This window comes from Hyaena hyaena, unplaced genomic scaffold, assembly GCF_003009895.1.
Source record: "Hyaena hyaena isolate Hyena2069 unplaced genomic scaffold, ASM300989v1 scaffold_764, whole genome shotgun sequence".
Lineage (NCBI taxonomy): Eukaryota > Metazoa > Chordata > Mammalia > Carnivora > Hyaenidae > Hyaena > Hyaena hyaena.
Window position 1 is genome coordinate 829433 of NW_024081395.1, and position 15496 is coordinate 844928.

Genomic DNA, 15496 nt, shown 5'->3' on the forward strand with positions numbered 1-15496 from the left:
CTTAAGGAGTAAACAGTTTGAAAAGTACAGTATTATCATTATTCTGCAGTATGAGTGAAACAGGGAATAAAAAACCTTTGCCCAATTTCAGACCAACATCATAATAAAAAAAATAACACGATACAGAATTTTCTTATTGGTTACTGTGTCCTAAGATCTATTCAATAGAGGGGTACTTGGGTGGTTCAGTCAGTTAAGCGTCAGACTTCCTCTCCAGTCATGATCTCAAGGCTTCTGAGTTGGAGCCCTGCCTCTGGCTCTGTGCTGACAGCCCAGAGCCTGGAGACTGCTTTGGATTCTTTGTCTCCCTCTCTTTCTCTGCCCCTTCCCTGCTCACACGTTCTCTCTCAAAAATAAACATTAAAAAATTAAAATAAATATAATCTACTCAATAGATCATAGGCAGGTTAAATCTTAATATACCGTAACCCTTTAGTCATGTCATTTCTTTTACTCACAAACCTTTATTGCCAATATTTTTAATATAAAATTAATTCACACAGCTATTTAAGAAAAACACTAAGGTTGCAACAGAGAGCCAAACAGAAAAGTACATTAAATTGAAAGACAATTCAAAAAGAAGAAAATGTAAATAATACAGAAATACACAGAATTCCATTAGTAATAAATAATGTATGCAATTCAGAACTGGATCTTATTTTTCTGTACTTACTCATAGACAAAGATAATATCTAATGCTGGTAAGATATGTGCGCAATAGGCACTCTCATATTTTCCAGTGGCCGTGTACATTTTTTATAACTCTTTAGTAAAAATTTAACTTAGCAATAGATTTTAAGAGCCATAAAATGTTTAAACCTTTGAACTAGTGACTCCAGTTTTCACAATCTATCCTGTGGATATAATTCTAACTAATAAATAAAGCTCATGCTGAAAAATATTTAGCCAAACAGTACTTACAGTATTAAATAATATTATAACACTGAAAACATCTGAAATACAAAATATGACAATGGTCATCACTGTTTTTATGAAGCCTTGCTAATATAGGAAATGCTTATAACAATAAATTAAGGGAAAATATCTTTCTCAAATATATCACATACATGTAGAAAGAGAGTGCTTTAAGAAGCATCTATAGCATTTATAGAGCTATTTAATGCCTATAAAGTCTGGGTACAAGAGTCCCTAACAAACAAGCAGATTTTACAGTCTCAGGTGATAGCAATAGCATGGGGCAATGAAAAAACATGTTATCACAATGAACAAAAATCCCGAACTATCGAGGCCTGATGATATGAAACTTACATGTAATTTTCCATATCAATAGCCACATGAGGCATTAGCTTCTTAGGATACTCCACTAAAGCCTATTTAGCTTACTACATTGAGAGTTTGGTAGGCTAGCCTGATAGAGTCCTGTATTTCAAATGCTTAGTTGACATATAACATGATTTTCAGGATGGCTGATGAGAGTAAGTTGTTTGCAATTGGATTCCTTTACATATAAAACATGTCTGATGTTGGTAATAGAGTAAAGCTGTCATCATGGAGAAAAATACAGTCAGTTTAAAATTGGTTCAAAGATTTTGCATTTCAGAAAGACTTTGACTTATCAGTTAAGAAGTAAAGTAAAAAGAAAAAAAGAAAACTTTCACTAAGTCCTACATGCTTACCCATGACCCAGGCTATATATCAATTACTTATATATATTATCATTAATTCTCAGAACTACTCTGCAAAGGAGGTAGTATAACATAATGTAGCATATAGAACTACAGCAACAGGAGGCAACATGAGGGTAAAAAAAATGAGAGCTTCAGAATCAATTATCACCTGGCATTTATCTATCTATACAACCTTGGTAAAGTTAACTAGCCTCTCTAAGCCTCTGTCTTTTCATGTATAAAGAAAGAAGGAAGGGGCACCTGGATGGCTCAGTTAAGTGTCTGACTCTTGATTTCTGTTCAGGTGATGATCTCACAGTTTGTGAGATCAAGCCCTGCCATGGGCTCTGCACCAATAGTGTGGAACCTGCTTGGGATTCTCTCGCTCCTTCTGTCTCTGCCCCTCCTCTGCTTGAGCTTGCTCTCCCCCTCTCTCAAAATAAATAAGTAAACTTAAAAAAAAATAGGAGGAAGGAAAAATGCAGTAGACTTACTGCCATTTACCAAGTATTAGTAAAGTTCCCTCAAGACACATGCTAAGGTTGTATTTCCTTCCCCACTGGGACTGGGTTGGGTAATGTGATTAGTTCTGAGCAATGAGTGATGAGTAAAAGTGACAGAATTACTTCTGGGCCAGAGCTTTTGAGTGTCAATGCAAGATTCTACAGGACTCTTTCTTTTTCCTCCGGCATGGTAACTGGCTACATTTGAGATGGGTTTCTCTGTCAGTACACATCTCTAGGTGACAAGCTGAAGCAGAGCCCCCTTGTCAATCTAAATTGGGCAGGCAGCATAAGTAAGAAATAAATGTTTTAAATCACTAAGATTCTGGGATTGCTTATTACTGAGGTATAACCAAGGCTGCATGGACTGATAAAGGTCATTTCTACCCTACAGTACTATGATGATTTAATGAAGTAACATTAGAAGTATTTCTACAGTGTCTAGCATACTCAAAAAGTGTCATCATTATTAGGTGTTATTATCTTTTATAAATAAGAATACTGAGATCAGAAAATATTCTGCAATGTATCTCAGAATTGACTACTAAGTGACAGAGTTGCTTCTGTGAGACTATAAGGCTAGAAATCTTTTCAGTAAAGTCACCTTCATCTTGTCATCTGATATAGCAAAAGACAATAAGCCCTGTAGTAACTATCTTTCTGTTCATATATGTGTTTTGTTGTTTCAAAACCTTATCTCCCTTGCAGAAAAACTAATTTTCTTTTATTCTCTAATTTTTTTTTTTTATGTTTTATTTATCTCTAGGAGAGAGAGAGAGAGAGACAGCGTGAGCAGGGGAGGGTCAGAGAGAGAGGGAGTCACAGACTGAAATAGGCTCCAGGCTCTGAGCTGGCAGTCAGCACAGAGCCCGACGAGGGGCTGGAACCCACGAACTGCGAGATCATGACCTAAGCGAAAGTCGGACGCTTAATCAACTAAGCCACACAGGCGCCCCTCTAAATTTGTTTTCTGTTAGTTATTTGCTGTTTATTTCATTTAAAACATTTTATCACATAGTATAGCAACATAAGATTTAACAATCCAATATCTCTACAGTTAAGCTATAGCCTGTATTTCGGAATTTATTTTCTGCTAAACCTTCTGTCCATGCTAGTTTGGTCTATAAATTATACAGAATATAGGATGCTCATTTTTTCCTTTCAGTCTTTGCTTATGCCACTCCAACTGAAATCCTTCCTTTGTCCAGTTTTCCAATACTTCTCTTTAAAAATTTGATTTAAGTTCTTTCTTCCACAAAGTGAGCTCTAGTCAATTTCACATCATATACGGTATATTTTATTTAAAACATAATTTCATAGGATTTTGTAAGATAGCTGTGTACTGCAGGGGCATATTCTCAGAATCCCTTGCCAGGAGGGTTCTGGTTAATTTCTTCCAATATGGAATTGTCATGAGATCTGGAAGGCAGAGGAAAGGACAACCTACTTTGGATATAATAACTGGCTCACAAACCTGCCTGAAAGCAATTAAGTCAGAATCATTTACATTGTCACATTTTTGAGGGAATTTACTGTTGATCCCTTCAAGCCACATCTAACAAACCAACAAACCATCACCACTGCCATGAAAAAAACAACAGCCCACCATTAAAAAAATGTCTCCACTGTTCAAGAGTTAAAACAATCCCTGAGTCACCAAACTTCTTCCAACAGGCAGCAAGCTGTAGTTTAAGAAAGATGTACTCACTATAAGGGCAATAATGGCCAAGAGGGGATTCTAAAAAGGCAAAGACAGCAGCCAGAGAGAAAACTTTCTTACAGAAAGCAGAATCTAGGCCTAATCAAAGTACCTCCAGTGTTTCCTGTACACCAGTATATGTGTACATTCGTGTGTGAACGGGATTGTTTAGTGCCCTATTGTGTGTGTGTGTGTGTGTGTGTGTGTGTCTGTGTGTATGTATGAAGGGAGGGACACTCTGTCTTATTACTGCATAGATTCTTCGATTAACAGGAACCGTGTTTGGCCCTGACAAAGTACTAATACATCCCCCAGAAAATTTGGAGATTGAGCTGATTGTAATGACTCGTTGGTTTTTTGATTTTCATTGTTACAGAAGGATTGAGTGTGTTTTCTGTATGGTAAGAGAAATGGAAAAATATATTTGACAAACAGAAGGGTAGAATAGGGCAACAAGTATTCCCCAACTCCTACTTCACTTTCCTCTTCTTAGGCACACCAGAAAATTGCATTACCCAGATTCCCATGGATGTTACTGAGTTCTGAAATGTGAGCAAAAGGGACAGGTGTTATTTCTGTGCTGAGGCAGTTAAGTGCTGGTGAACTTTGCACGTACTTCTTTTCTTTGTTCAGTGCCGATATTAGAAGCAAAGACTTTATTTTTTTTTATTTTATTTTTTTAAATAATCAGTATTCTTTTTTTTTAATGTTTTTTTTTTTTTTTTCTTTCTAGGAGAGAGAGAGAAAGACAGCGCGAGCAGGGGAGAGTCAGAGAGAGAGTCACAGACTGAAACAGGCTCCAGGCTCTGAGCTGGCAGTCAGCACAGAGCCCGACGCGGGGCTTGAACCCACGAACCGCGAGATCACGACCTAAGCTAAAGTCGGACGCTTAACCGACTAAGCCACCCAGGCGCCCCAGAAGCAAAGACTTTAGATGACATAGTTGAAGGATGGAAGGAGCCTGTGAACTGAATCACTGCTTTGAGGCTCACTGCTTATGAATCCCTCCTGACCTCCATCAGAAAATGACCAGAATGGGAAATAAACTTTTTAAAACAAATCCAATGGTACTATAGGGATTTTTGTTATAGCAGTTAGCATTAATAACTTTGATTAGACTTTGGTCATATTTGTAGAATAGGGAAACTAGAACAAAAAGGCCAGTGAGATCTTTAGGATTAGTGAAAAACCAAAGAAATCAAGCCAAGATTTGATACAGTTTACAAAACAGGATGGTGAATCCAAAAGTTGACCTGAGATCCAAGTATCAGTCTAGCACATATAAAGTTTTGTATACATGTCTGGTCTCCAACCTAGTTCCTTGAGGAAGACAATGTCTTTTCAGATTTGCATCCTTATCACCTGGCACAGGATATATTGATGAAATATCCAACACTTCAAGGTGTTTATCAAACCAGGGCAGATTTGCAAGAAATGTTTCAGGCGTGGGAAGGTCAGAGATCAGGTGTGGAAACCCAGTCTTAGCAAGTTAGATACTCAGGACTCTGAGACCAAACTGACTATGTACTGGATTCCACAAGAGTGCTAACCTAGAGATACTCTCATAAGGTCCTTCTATTCCTTGACCTATGGTTACAATTGCTTATAGCATCTGGAAAGAGAGACAGGGGTTCAGTGAGCCAAATTTCTAGACTGAGAGATGAGGTAGGTACATCCAGATACATCAGAATTTTAATTATTATTTAAAGTATTTAACCCTGTATTACATTTTTACTTGATAGTTTATGTGTATATTATAAAATATCATAAAACACAAGAAAATACTATCCAAGTAACTGAATATACCTGTCATTAATTCTAAAGAGATTCCAAGTGTTCTTCAAATGGTTCAGTGGTGACTTAGGAAACCACATAAAAATGTGCTTATAATAAACAAAAGATTTAATCATATATAACTGTAATGATAAATTAGCAAAATTATTTATTTTTAAATATCTCATGCTACTGAAGTGCCTGGTTGGTTCAGTTGGTAGAGCATGCAACTCTTGATCACCTGGTTGTGAGTTGGAACCCCATGTTGGGTGGAGAGATTACTTAAAAATAAAAATTAAAGAAACATCTCATGGTAGTAAGCACTGAAGAGATAGCTTTGCAAAGTGGTTTCCTAAGATAATGAAAGAGGCAAAAAAGAAACTGAAAATGTTATCATCCAGCACTCACAGAGGAGATGGCAAGATATAAAGCATTTTCTATCTAGTAAAATAAACATACATTCATATATAACAACATATGGGGGCAGAAAAAACAGATGGAAAATTATTTTAAGAGAAGTTCAAGAGAGATAAATCAGGAAAAGTTATAAAGGCCAAAAGTCTTAAATTGCAGATATAATTATGTTTAATGGTTACTGAACCACTTCCAAATGAAAAACATACTAAATTTGACTCTTACAAAAGCAAATTTCCCATAACCACACACACACAGATACTCACTGCTTTCATACAGAATAAGATAAAAAAATTGATTCATTCATTTGCTCATTCTCAAGTATTTATCAAAGGATCACCATGTGTCTGACATTGGGAAAGTATTACCAAAACCCAAACCAGACGAAAACATACAGAAAAGAAGGACGGAAGGAAGGACGGAAGGAAGGAAGGACGGACGGACGGACGGACGGACGGAAGGAAGGAAGGAAGGAAGGAAGGAAGGAAGGAAATGACATGATTCCAGAAGAGAGTTCTCTAATACAGTAATGGACACTCAAGACATAAACATGGCTTTTAGTAAACAAATACACTCAAATTGATGATCAAGCTTCAGTATCAAACCATACAGTAAACATATTTACAATACCTGCCTATGGGGAGGAAAGCTGACAGACATCAGGAAAAAAAGATACACCATACAAATAATAAGACACAAAGAAGAAAGGAAATAATAATGAGATCAATGAAATGGAAAATGAAGATACAACATAGAATTAACAAAACTAAAATCTGGTTCTTTACAAAGACTAATAAAGTCAAGTCTCTGGCAAGCCTAATCAAAAGCAAACAAGAAAAAAGTTACCAAAAGATAATATTAGAAATGAAAAAAAATTTAAAGACTTAATAAAGATTTTAAAAATAAAAGGAAACACTGAAATATTTAATGCTGATAAATTTAGTTTAGTTAAAAGAGTTTATATTCTAGAAAATATAACATCAAAACTAGTTCAGAAAAGATAGAAGGGCGCTTTGCTTGGTTGGTTAATTGCCCAATTTCAGCTCAGGTCATGGTCTCAAGGCTGGTGAGTTGGAGCCCCATATCAGGCTCTCTGCCGTCAGTGTAGAGCTGGGGGACAGCTCTGGGGGACAGCGGGATCCCTGTCTCTGTCCCTCCCTCCCCTCCGTCTCTCTGTACCTCCCTCACTAGTGCACATGTGCATGCTGTCTCTCTCTTTCTCAAAAATAAGCATAAAAAAAAGAAAAGAGAAAACATAAATAGGACTATAAGCATTAAGGATAATGAATCAGTAGCTAAAAATCAACTTACAAAAACAAATTTTAAAAACAAAAGAGAAAACAAATAAACCAATAAATAAATGTCACCAGGCCAAGACAGTTTTATAGGTACATTCTGCCAAAGAAAGAATTTGTGATAACTGTGATCGTAAACTATTTCAGAGATGAGAAAAGACTCTCCTTACCTCATTTTGTTAGGACAGTATAACCTTTAGACCAAAAACAGGTAAAGTAAAATGTTTATTTTTTTAGTGTTTATTTTTGAGAGAAAGAGAGACAGAACATTATGGGGGGGGGAGGGGTTAGTAGAGAGAGAGGGAGGCACAGAATCTGAAGCAGGCTCCAGGCTCTGAGCTTTAGCATAGAGCCCATCCCAGACCTTGAACTCACAAACCATGAGATCATGACCTGAGCTGAAGTCATATGCTTAACTGACTAAGCCACCCAGGCACCCCATGTAAAATATTTATAAACATAAATGCAAAAATACTAAACAAAATGTAAGCTATTTAAAACTTGCAAGGTATTTAAAAATATGTATCAAGATCAGCTTCAGAACTAATATGTTCTAGTGATGCATTAGTTTAAGATTGGAAAAATTATCACTATAACTTCCCACAAGAAAAAAACAAATGATAAAATGCAATTACCTTGACAAACACAAAAGAAAACATTTGCTAAAATTTAACTTTTCACAGAAGACAAAAATTGTAAACAAACCATAAATACAAGGGAACCTCCTTAAGGTTACAGAGCACATCTACCAAACACCAACAGCAAATATATTAAACCTAATAAGTGTATGTGTGAATAAAAACATATATGGAAACATTCTAACACTAGTATCATATGAAACAAAAGCAATGAAATAGTGTTCATTTTCAAGTCTTTACTGAAGGAAAGCTATGTGCCTGGCATTGTGAAAAAATTACAAAAAAAGTAAGAAAACGAAATACATCATGATGATACTTAAAAGTCAAATGTAGAAACTTTCCTTAAAATCAGGAAGGAATTCAAAAAGGCATGCTATCACCATTTCTATTTAAACTTTATAGTATAAGAAAAAAGATTAAATGATCAAAGGCATTAAAAAAAGTAAACAGTGCTCATAATTTTCAGATGATATTACTATCTACAAAGGAAATCAAAGAAGAGTGATCAACAAAATATTAGAGCTAATGAGAATTTGGCAAGGCTTCTAGATGTAAAAGTCAACAATAAAAATTAGTTGTAACTCTAATTATCAGCAATGAAGCTTGAAGACATTATAAATATTTCATTTATAATATCTACAAAATGTGAGACAGTTACCAAGGACAGATAGGTACAGCTAGCTGTGGGACAGCTTAACTGTCCTTAAGAAGAAAATTATATTTCTTAAAGACATTAAGGAGTTCATGAGCAAATGGAGAGTTCTAAGATGGTCATGAATAGAATGCCAATTTTCATGAAATGAATCTATCAATTCAGTTTAAATTCTAACTAAAATTTCTCATGAAATTTGACAATATTCAAATTGCAAAAGCAATGGACAAAGAATGGTCCAAATAATGTTCAAGAAGGGAAAAAAATTGAAGAAACTGCTTTTACTAGATATCACTAATTAGGACATTCCAATAATAACACGAGATAAACAAATGGATAAAGCCACCAATAACAAAGCCCAAAAACTCACATAAAACATTTGACATATAATAGAAAGGACCTTTCAAACAGCGGGGGAAAAATGAACCATTGAACAAATATGCTACGTTGATTGATTTTTATAATTAAGATTAGATTCCTACTTTATGCTTTACACAGAATTCAACTTCAGATGGATTAAAACCAACATATATGCAAAGCAAAATTTAAAACTTTTGGAAAACAATAAAGTTGATTTTCTTAATAACCTCAATGTATGTTTCTTAATAACCTAAAGGATGTTATTTTTGAGAGAGTAAGAGAGAGACAGAGCATGCACACGCATACTAGTAGGGGAGGGGCAGAGACAGAGGGAGACAAAGGATCCAAAACCAGCTCTACACTTAATACACAGTGTATTAAGCATCCAGCTGCAGCTCAGGTCATGATCTCACAGTTTGCGGGTTCGAGCCCTGCATGGGGCTCTGTGTTGACAGCTCAGAGCCTAGAACCCACTTCAGATTCTGTGTCTCTGGCTCTCTCTGCCCTTCCCCATTTCACATTCTCTCCCTCAAAAATAAACAAATACTTACAAACTTTTTAAAAAAGCAAACAAACCAGTAATAAAATTGGTAATGACAGGAGAAAGTAATACTCAGATTAATTATCAGAGATATGACCAAGCTTAATAAGCATGTGAAAAGCTGCCCACATAAATGAATCAGAATAGACTACATTGTAGTGAAGGTACAAATTAACCCAGAAATCTCAGTGGCTTAACAAAACAGGTTTATTTCTCAGTAATGACACAAATCCAGTGCAGTTTCACATGGGGCTTCTGCTCCAAAAAAGCCACTAAGGGACCCATGCTCCACTGTCTAGTTCCTACACCATAGAAAGGGCTAGAGAATCATGCACAGGTTTTTTTTTTAATTTTTTTTTTTTTTTTTACAAATAGTTTATTGTCAAATTAGTTTCCACATAACACCGAGTGCTCATCCCTACAAGCATGCACAGTTTTTGAATTCTCTGCCCTTGAAACCACAATTGTCACTTCTGCTCACGGCCTATAGGCCAGAAGCAGGTGGCTGGCCCCAGCTAACTGCAACAGGCCTGGGAAACACTGGGGAAAAACATGGGTATTCAGTGAATAATAAATGTCTCTGCAACAACTAGAAATTAGAAAATTCCAAATTAAGGCAATGGCAAGATGCATCTCACATTCATTACACTGGGGAAACAAGTCTGATATTACCAAGGACTGGTGATAATGTAAAAAAGGGGAACAATCATCTGAAGGTTTGAAGATGTAAACTGGTACAACATCTTAAGAAAATATTTGTGGGGCGCCTGGGTGGCTTAGTCGGTTAAGCGTCCAACTTTCGCTTAGGTCATGATCTCACAGTTTGTGGGTTTGAGCCCCGGGTCGGGCTCTGTGCTGACTGCCAGCTCAGAGCCTGGAGCTTATTTCGGAGTCTGTGTCTCCCTCTCTCTCTGACCCTCCCCTGTTCACGCTGTCTCTCTCTCTCTCCTAGAAATAAATAAAAATATAAAAAAAAAGAAAATATTTGTAATGTTGGGATAAATTAAAGATGTACATACTTGTGACCCTACTTCCCACAGGGGGATAAAAGGTGTTGTGAACATAATTCATTCAAAAATGTTTGTAATAGCAAAATATTGGAAATGATCTAAATTTGGAGATAGCCTAAATATTGGAAAAACCCAGAATGATACCTATATAAACTGTCATATATTCTTACTCAAAGTTAATACTGATAGAGCATATAGAATAGAAAAAAAAAAGAACTATATTAAGGAGTTAATACATTGTCTGGTACTTGATCAATGTTAGCTATAATTACCATAGCCGCCACCACCACCACTACTTTTAGTAAAAGCAGCAGCATGTAAACCAGCCTTCTACATGGAAACACATAGTAGAAATAATGTTAACTGGAAAAAGTAGAACACTAATTAGAATATAAACATTAATTACCAGAATGTAAAATATATGCATGTCCATTAACGATATTTCTAAAATAATCTAGAAGCTTGGTAAAATTTAATGCTTATTAAATTCCTCTATTAATTTGCTTACTGAAAATTAAATTATACTGCCACTAAATTTTCTCAAAACCCTCCATTTTTAAAATTTCTAATTTACTTTACTAATAGGCATAGGCATTTTTAAAAACATTTAAGAAAACAGAGTTGTGACTCTTCATTGAAGAAAATCTCCTTCATAAATAATTCATGGTCCTTGAAACATTAACATTTGAAAGGAAAATAATCTAACAGTTGCTTCTATTACAAAAATAGAAGTAGTGTATTTGACAACTGCATTATCCTTATCACACATTTTATAGTTAATATGACTTTGTATACTAAAGGAAAGACACCTCTATAAAAGCATTAAAAGAATCCAATGATTAACTAAAACTATTATGTGCTTATAATTTAAATTTTTATCAGCACAGTTTCATCAACAGATAAAAGGAAATATATTCTTTTATTTTACACCTTTATCCTAGCACTAAGTGGATCTGATATTCATTCTTATATCATGACCTGACCTTGAATTTTTTGCTGAAGCCAAGAACAAAGCAATGATAGTGAGAAGTCCAGAGCATAACCCAAGGGAAAAGAGAAGAAAACTAATTCTGACCCTCAATTCACTGGATCCCATTCAGAGTTTATATTGTGGCCAATGAATATAAGTTGTGAGGCTTATTTAGAGACTGAGTACCTGTGTTTGGTAGAAAAAGACCATCTTCTCAGCATTTAAGGTCTCTCATGGTTTGCCTCCCTCCCTCTCCCCATTTCCCCCCTTCTTGTCCCCCACGGTCCTCTGTTAAGTTCCTCCTAATCCTCCTATATGTGCAAACATATGGTATTTGTCCTTCTCTGCCTGACTTATTTCGCTCAGCATAACATCCTCAAGGTACCAACTTGACAATAAACTATCTGTAAAAAAAAAAAAAAAAGAAAAAAAAAAGAAAAAGGAAAAGAAAAGAAAGAAAAAAAATAGGAGGGAAAAAAAAGAAAAAGACCATCTTCCCTAATCCTAAGTATATTAGGTTACAAGAAGTTGTGTCTTCCTATGTTCAGTATCTCTTTATATATCTATTTAATATTCTTTTCTTTATCATCTATTCTGATTACTTGTTTGCATATGTACTCTGCACAGTATTGGGCATGAAATGGTTAGATGATTAATATGTCCTTGAGCTACCAGGGCTGGTGATTGATTGTTGCTCATTCAAGAAGTGTCATGGCACTGTGTAATGGAGATACTTTTTTTCAGCTTGGACTCAAATCAAGAAGTGGCTTTCCTACCTAAGGAAGAGAAACATAATCCTTCCTATTGCCTAAGAACAGAGAAAACAACTGACAGGGGACACAGATGGGGACAGATGGCTTAGACTAGAGAGACATCTCCAGAGTCAATGGACATATGCCATTTCTGGATTACCATGTTGCATCTCTAGCCATATAGGAAGCAGAAATACTTAACTGTCCAAGGCAAATACAGCTGTAACTGGAGATATCTGAGAAAGACAGCTATGGAGGCCAAATGGAGTAACATTAATACCAAGGATACACATCATTCTCATAGCTCACTAAGTCACTCTAGAAAGGACACACCAACCATATTTTGAAGGTGTTCTCAGCTTTAGCTTTCAAAGATCAACTAGAGGAAAAAAGACCTTAAGATAAAATCCTGATGAAAGACTTAGCTCCTTCTAATTTCTTATAGCTCACATGTTCTGCCTCATTTCTGGGATTTGAAATTACAAGGATTTTAATCACTCATAAACTAAGCAGAGCTTAGTTTGCTCATGTAAATGTAAACTTCCTCATGTAAGGCCAGAGTAGATTAAGTTAAAAACCAAGGCTTAACTAAAAAAGTAGTTTCTCTATTGAATTAGTTTATTCATGAACTGTACAGGGAGACTGGTAGGGGATAATAAACACACATTAATTACTGATTCTGTATATAGCCAAAACATACCAAATAGGATTAATTTTGTAAGAGTGATACAATCCCTTCAATTAATTTTTATGACAAATTTTGAGATTATATTTATTTAGGCCATAATTCATTTAGGGTCTCTTCACATAAAGGTAGTTATATCAACATAGGAGTTAATAAGCAAATGACTTTCCTCAAATCCTACATTTTTTAAAGGTACTTGTTTATGAGTTTATTTTTTACGCTGAATTTTTGTTAATTCACTGTAAACAAAATTTTTATAATACATCTGAATTAATTATATCTAAGTTTGTTGACCTAGATATTTCAGTGAAAAAAATACAAAAAAAAAAAAAAAAGCAGTTGGTACCTGAAATGGAAAGCATGCTGCTTTCGATAATTTCCAGAAAAAAATCAATGTGGAATAGGTTTTATAAAAAAAAAAGTGCTTTTATTTCTTTTAAAAATAAACCACAATACTTACTGTTAAGACACGAAGCAATGACTCAATACTTAATTTGCCTTTAAAAATAAAGCCACAATTATTTTTATGGTAACTTGCAGTTAAAATCAGAGATTAGAGTTCTTTTAAATTTTGCTTACAGTGGACTCAAAGTTTGGTGAACATTTTTTTCTCAGAATTGGGAAAAACAGTAGCTCTATAAATCTCCTGGTGGCCAGTTACGAATATTCTATACACCTAAGTAAATAGGAGAAGATCTACTTAAAAGATTAAAGATTAGGAAAAGGACTCTAAAATTAATGCAATCACATTTCTTTCTTTTTTTTTTTTAATATTTTTATTTATTTCCAGGAGAGAGAGAGACAGTGTGAGCAGGGGAAGGTCAGAGAGAGAGGGAGATACAGACTCCGAAATAGGCTCCAGGCTCTGAGCCGGCAGTCAGCACAGAGCCCGATGCGGGGCTCGAACCCATGAACCGCGAGATCATGACCTAAGCGAAAGTCGGATGCTTAACCAACTAAACTACCCAGGCGCCCCACAATCACATTTCTGCTTGGACGAATAATCAAATAACTTTCCACAACATATTTTGGGTTAAAGGGATTTTTCCTTATCACTGGCAAAAAAATTATGTGAATTTTGGACTTTTATTATAATAAAGAAAACAAAATTTTACACAGTAGACAATTCTGTCGTAGGTATGACAGTTCTTATTTCTTTCTGGTTAAAATTTACTGAGTTGATTATGTGTTGTTTTTATAATTATGAAAAGTCAATAAAGTGATTTCTATTTTAAAAAGGAGCAATTACAGTTAAACATTTTATTTTATTCCTCCAAAGCAACCGAGAAAAGATCTACATTTGACTATTTCCTATAGTGTAGGCTGCACACAATCCTGATTTAGTAGAAGTAAAACCATGTATTAAGATAGATCACTGTCAAATAATAGAAGTATCTTAAAATTTTTGGCATAGATATAACCTTGAATTAAATGTACTAAATAAAAAGTGCTTTATATGCAGCCAGGACCAAAAATAAGAACAAAGAAAAAGGATGAGGGAAATGAAAGAAACAGCATGGAAACATGAGGACGTGAAGAGCCCTGCTAACTGTTTCCATGATAGCCAGAGGAGCAGACATAACTTACCCTGGTCTTTAGAGATGGTTTTTGCATGTCTAAGTCTTTTGTCAGAAGGATGGGTAAGGGGTTCTTACAACTGGCTTCCTATAAAAAAAAAAAAAAAAGCATAAAACAAGTATTAGAAGCCAAAGAACATTCCCCTAACTAGAAATTACAAGGTTATAAAGAGCAATTTTGATGGGATTCAAGGCATTTCCGGATTGAGCTGTTTATAGCAGAAGCTTCTGAGATTGTCATGAGGAACCAAAACATAGCCTTTCTTATTATTCATCTACAACAGTGAAGTCAGATAAGATTGGAGACAGAGTAGGTGAGGGACACACAGAACACATATATTCGGAGATGATCGTTAAAAGTCTCATCTATACTATCATGTCACTTGCACATCCACGGTCAGCTCCTCTCTTTTCTGGAGAAATAGGTGGTTAATTCTCCAAGATATCAACCACCAAACTTAAAGTTGCCAACTTTCCCTACAATATTTTACAAATACATTCTGATTTGTAAATCAGAATTTTAAATGAATTCCTTCAATTAGTTTAGCAAACCACTGTTGAATAGTGATAGTTTCACACCAACCTTCTAACTGAGGAAAAATATCTGAGTATTTGTTGCCAAAATTACTAAGCTTCTAAGTCCTTGGTTCACACCAAAATCGTACTTGCAAAACTAGCAGAAATTCCAAGGAGGCAGCTCACATAGAATTGAAATTACTATTTATTTCTATGTGACAAATAATAATAATCTCATTTAAAAAATAATAAAGGGCCTCACTTCTCAATAGCCACTAATTTGGATAAAGTTTTCATAAATTATTTCATTTCCAAATTAAGGTAGGAAAAATATATAAGATCATAGACAACAATAAAATCAAGGAGAAAAGAAGTTCAATTTCTTTCACTTACACTATAACCTTGACCTCGGTATCCTATTTCTTCCCTCATCATGCTCACCATCCATCATTCCATTATTTAAATTATGGGTTTTTCTCTCCA

The 15496-nt window shown here is 35.1% G+C and overlaps 1 protein-coding gene across 1 annotated transcript in view; it reads right to left on the reverse strand.

Annotated features, from left to right (window-relative positions):
* Positions 1 to 15496, reverse strand: part of LOC120221181 (protein FAM13A) — a 283092-nt gene that overhangs the window by 180360 nt on the left and 87236 nt on the right. The window contains exon 3 of the mRNA XM_039218435.1: positions 14508 to 14585. Coding sequence (XP_039074366.1) covers positions 14508 to 14585 — 78 coding nt within the window. The remainder of the gene's footprint in view (positions 1 to 14507; positions 14586 to 15496) is intronic.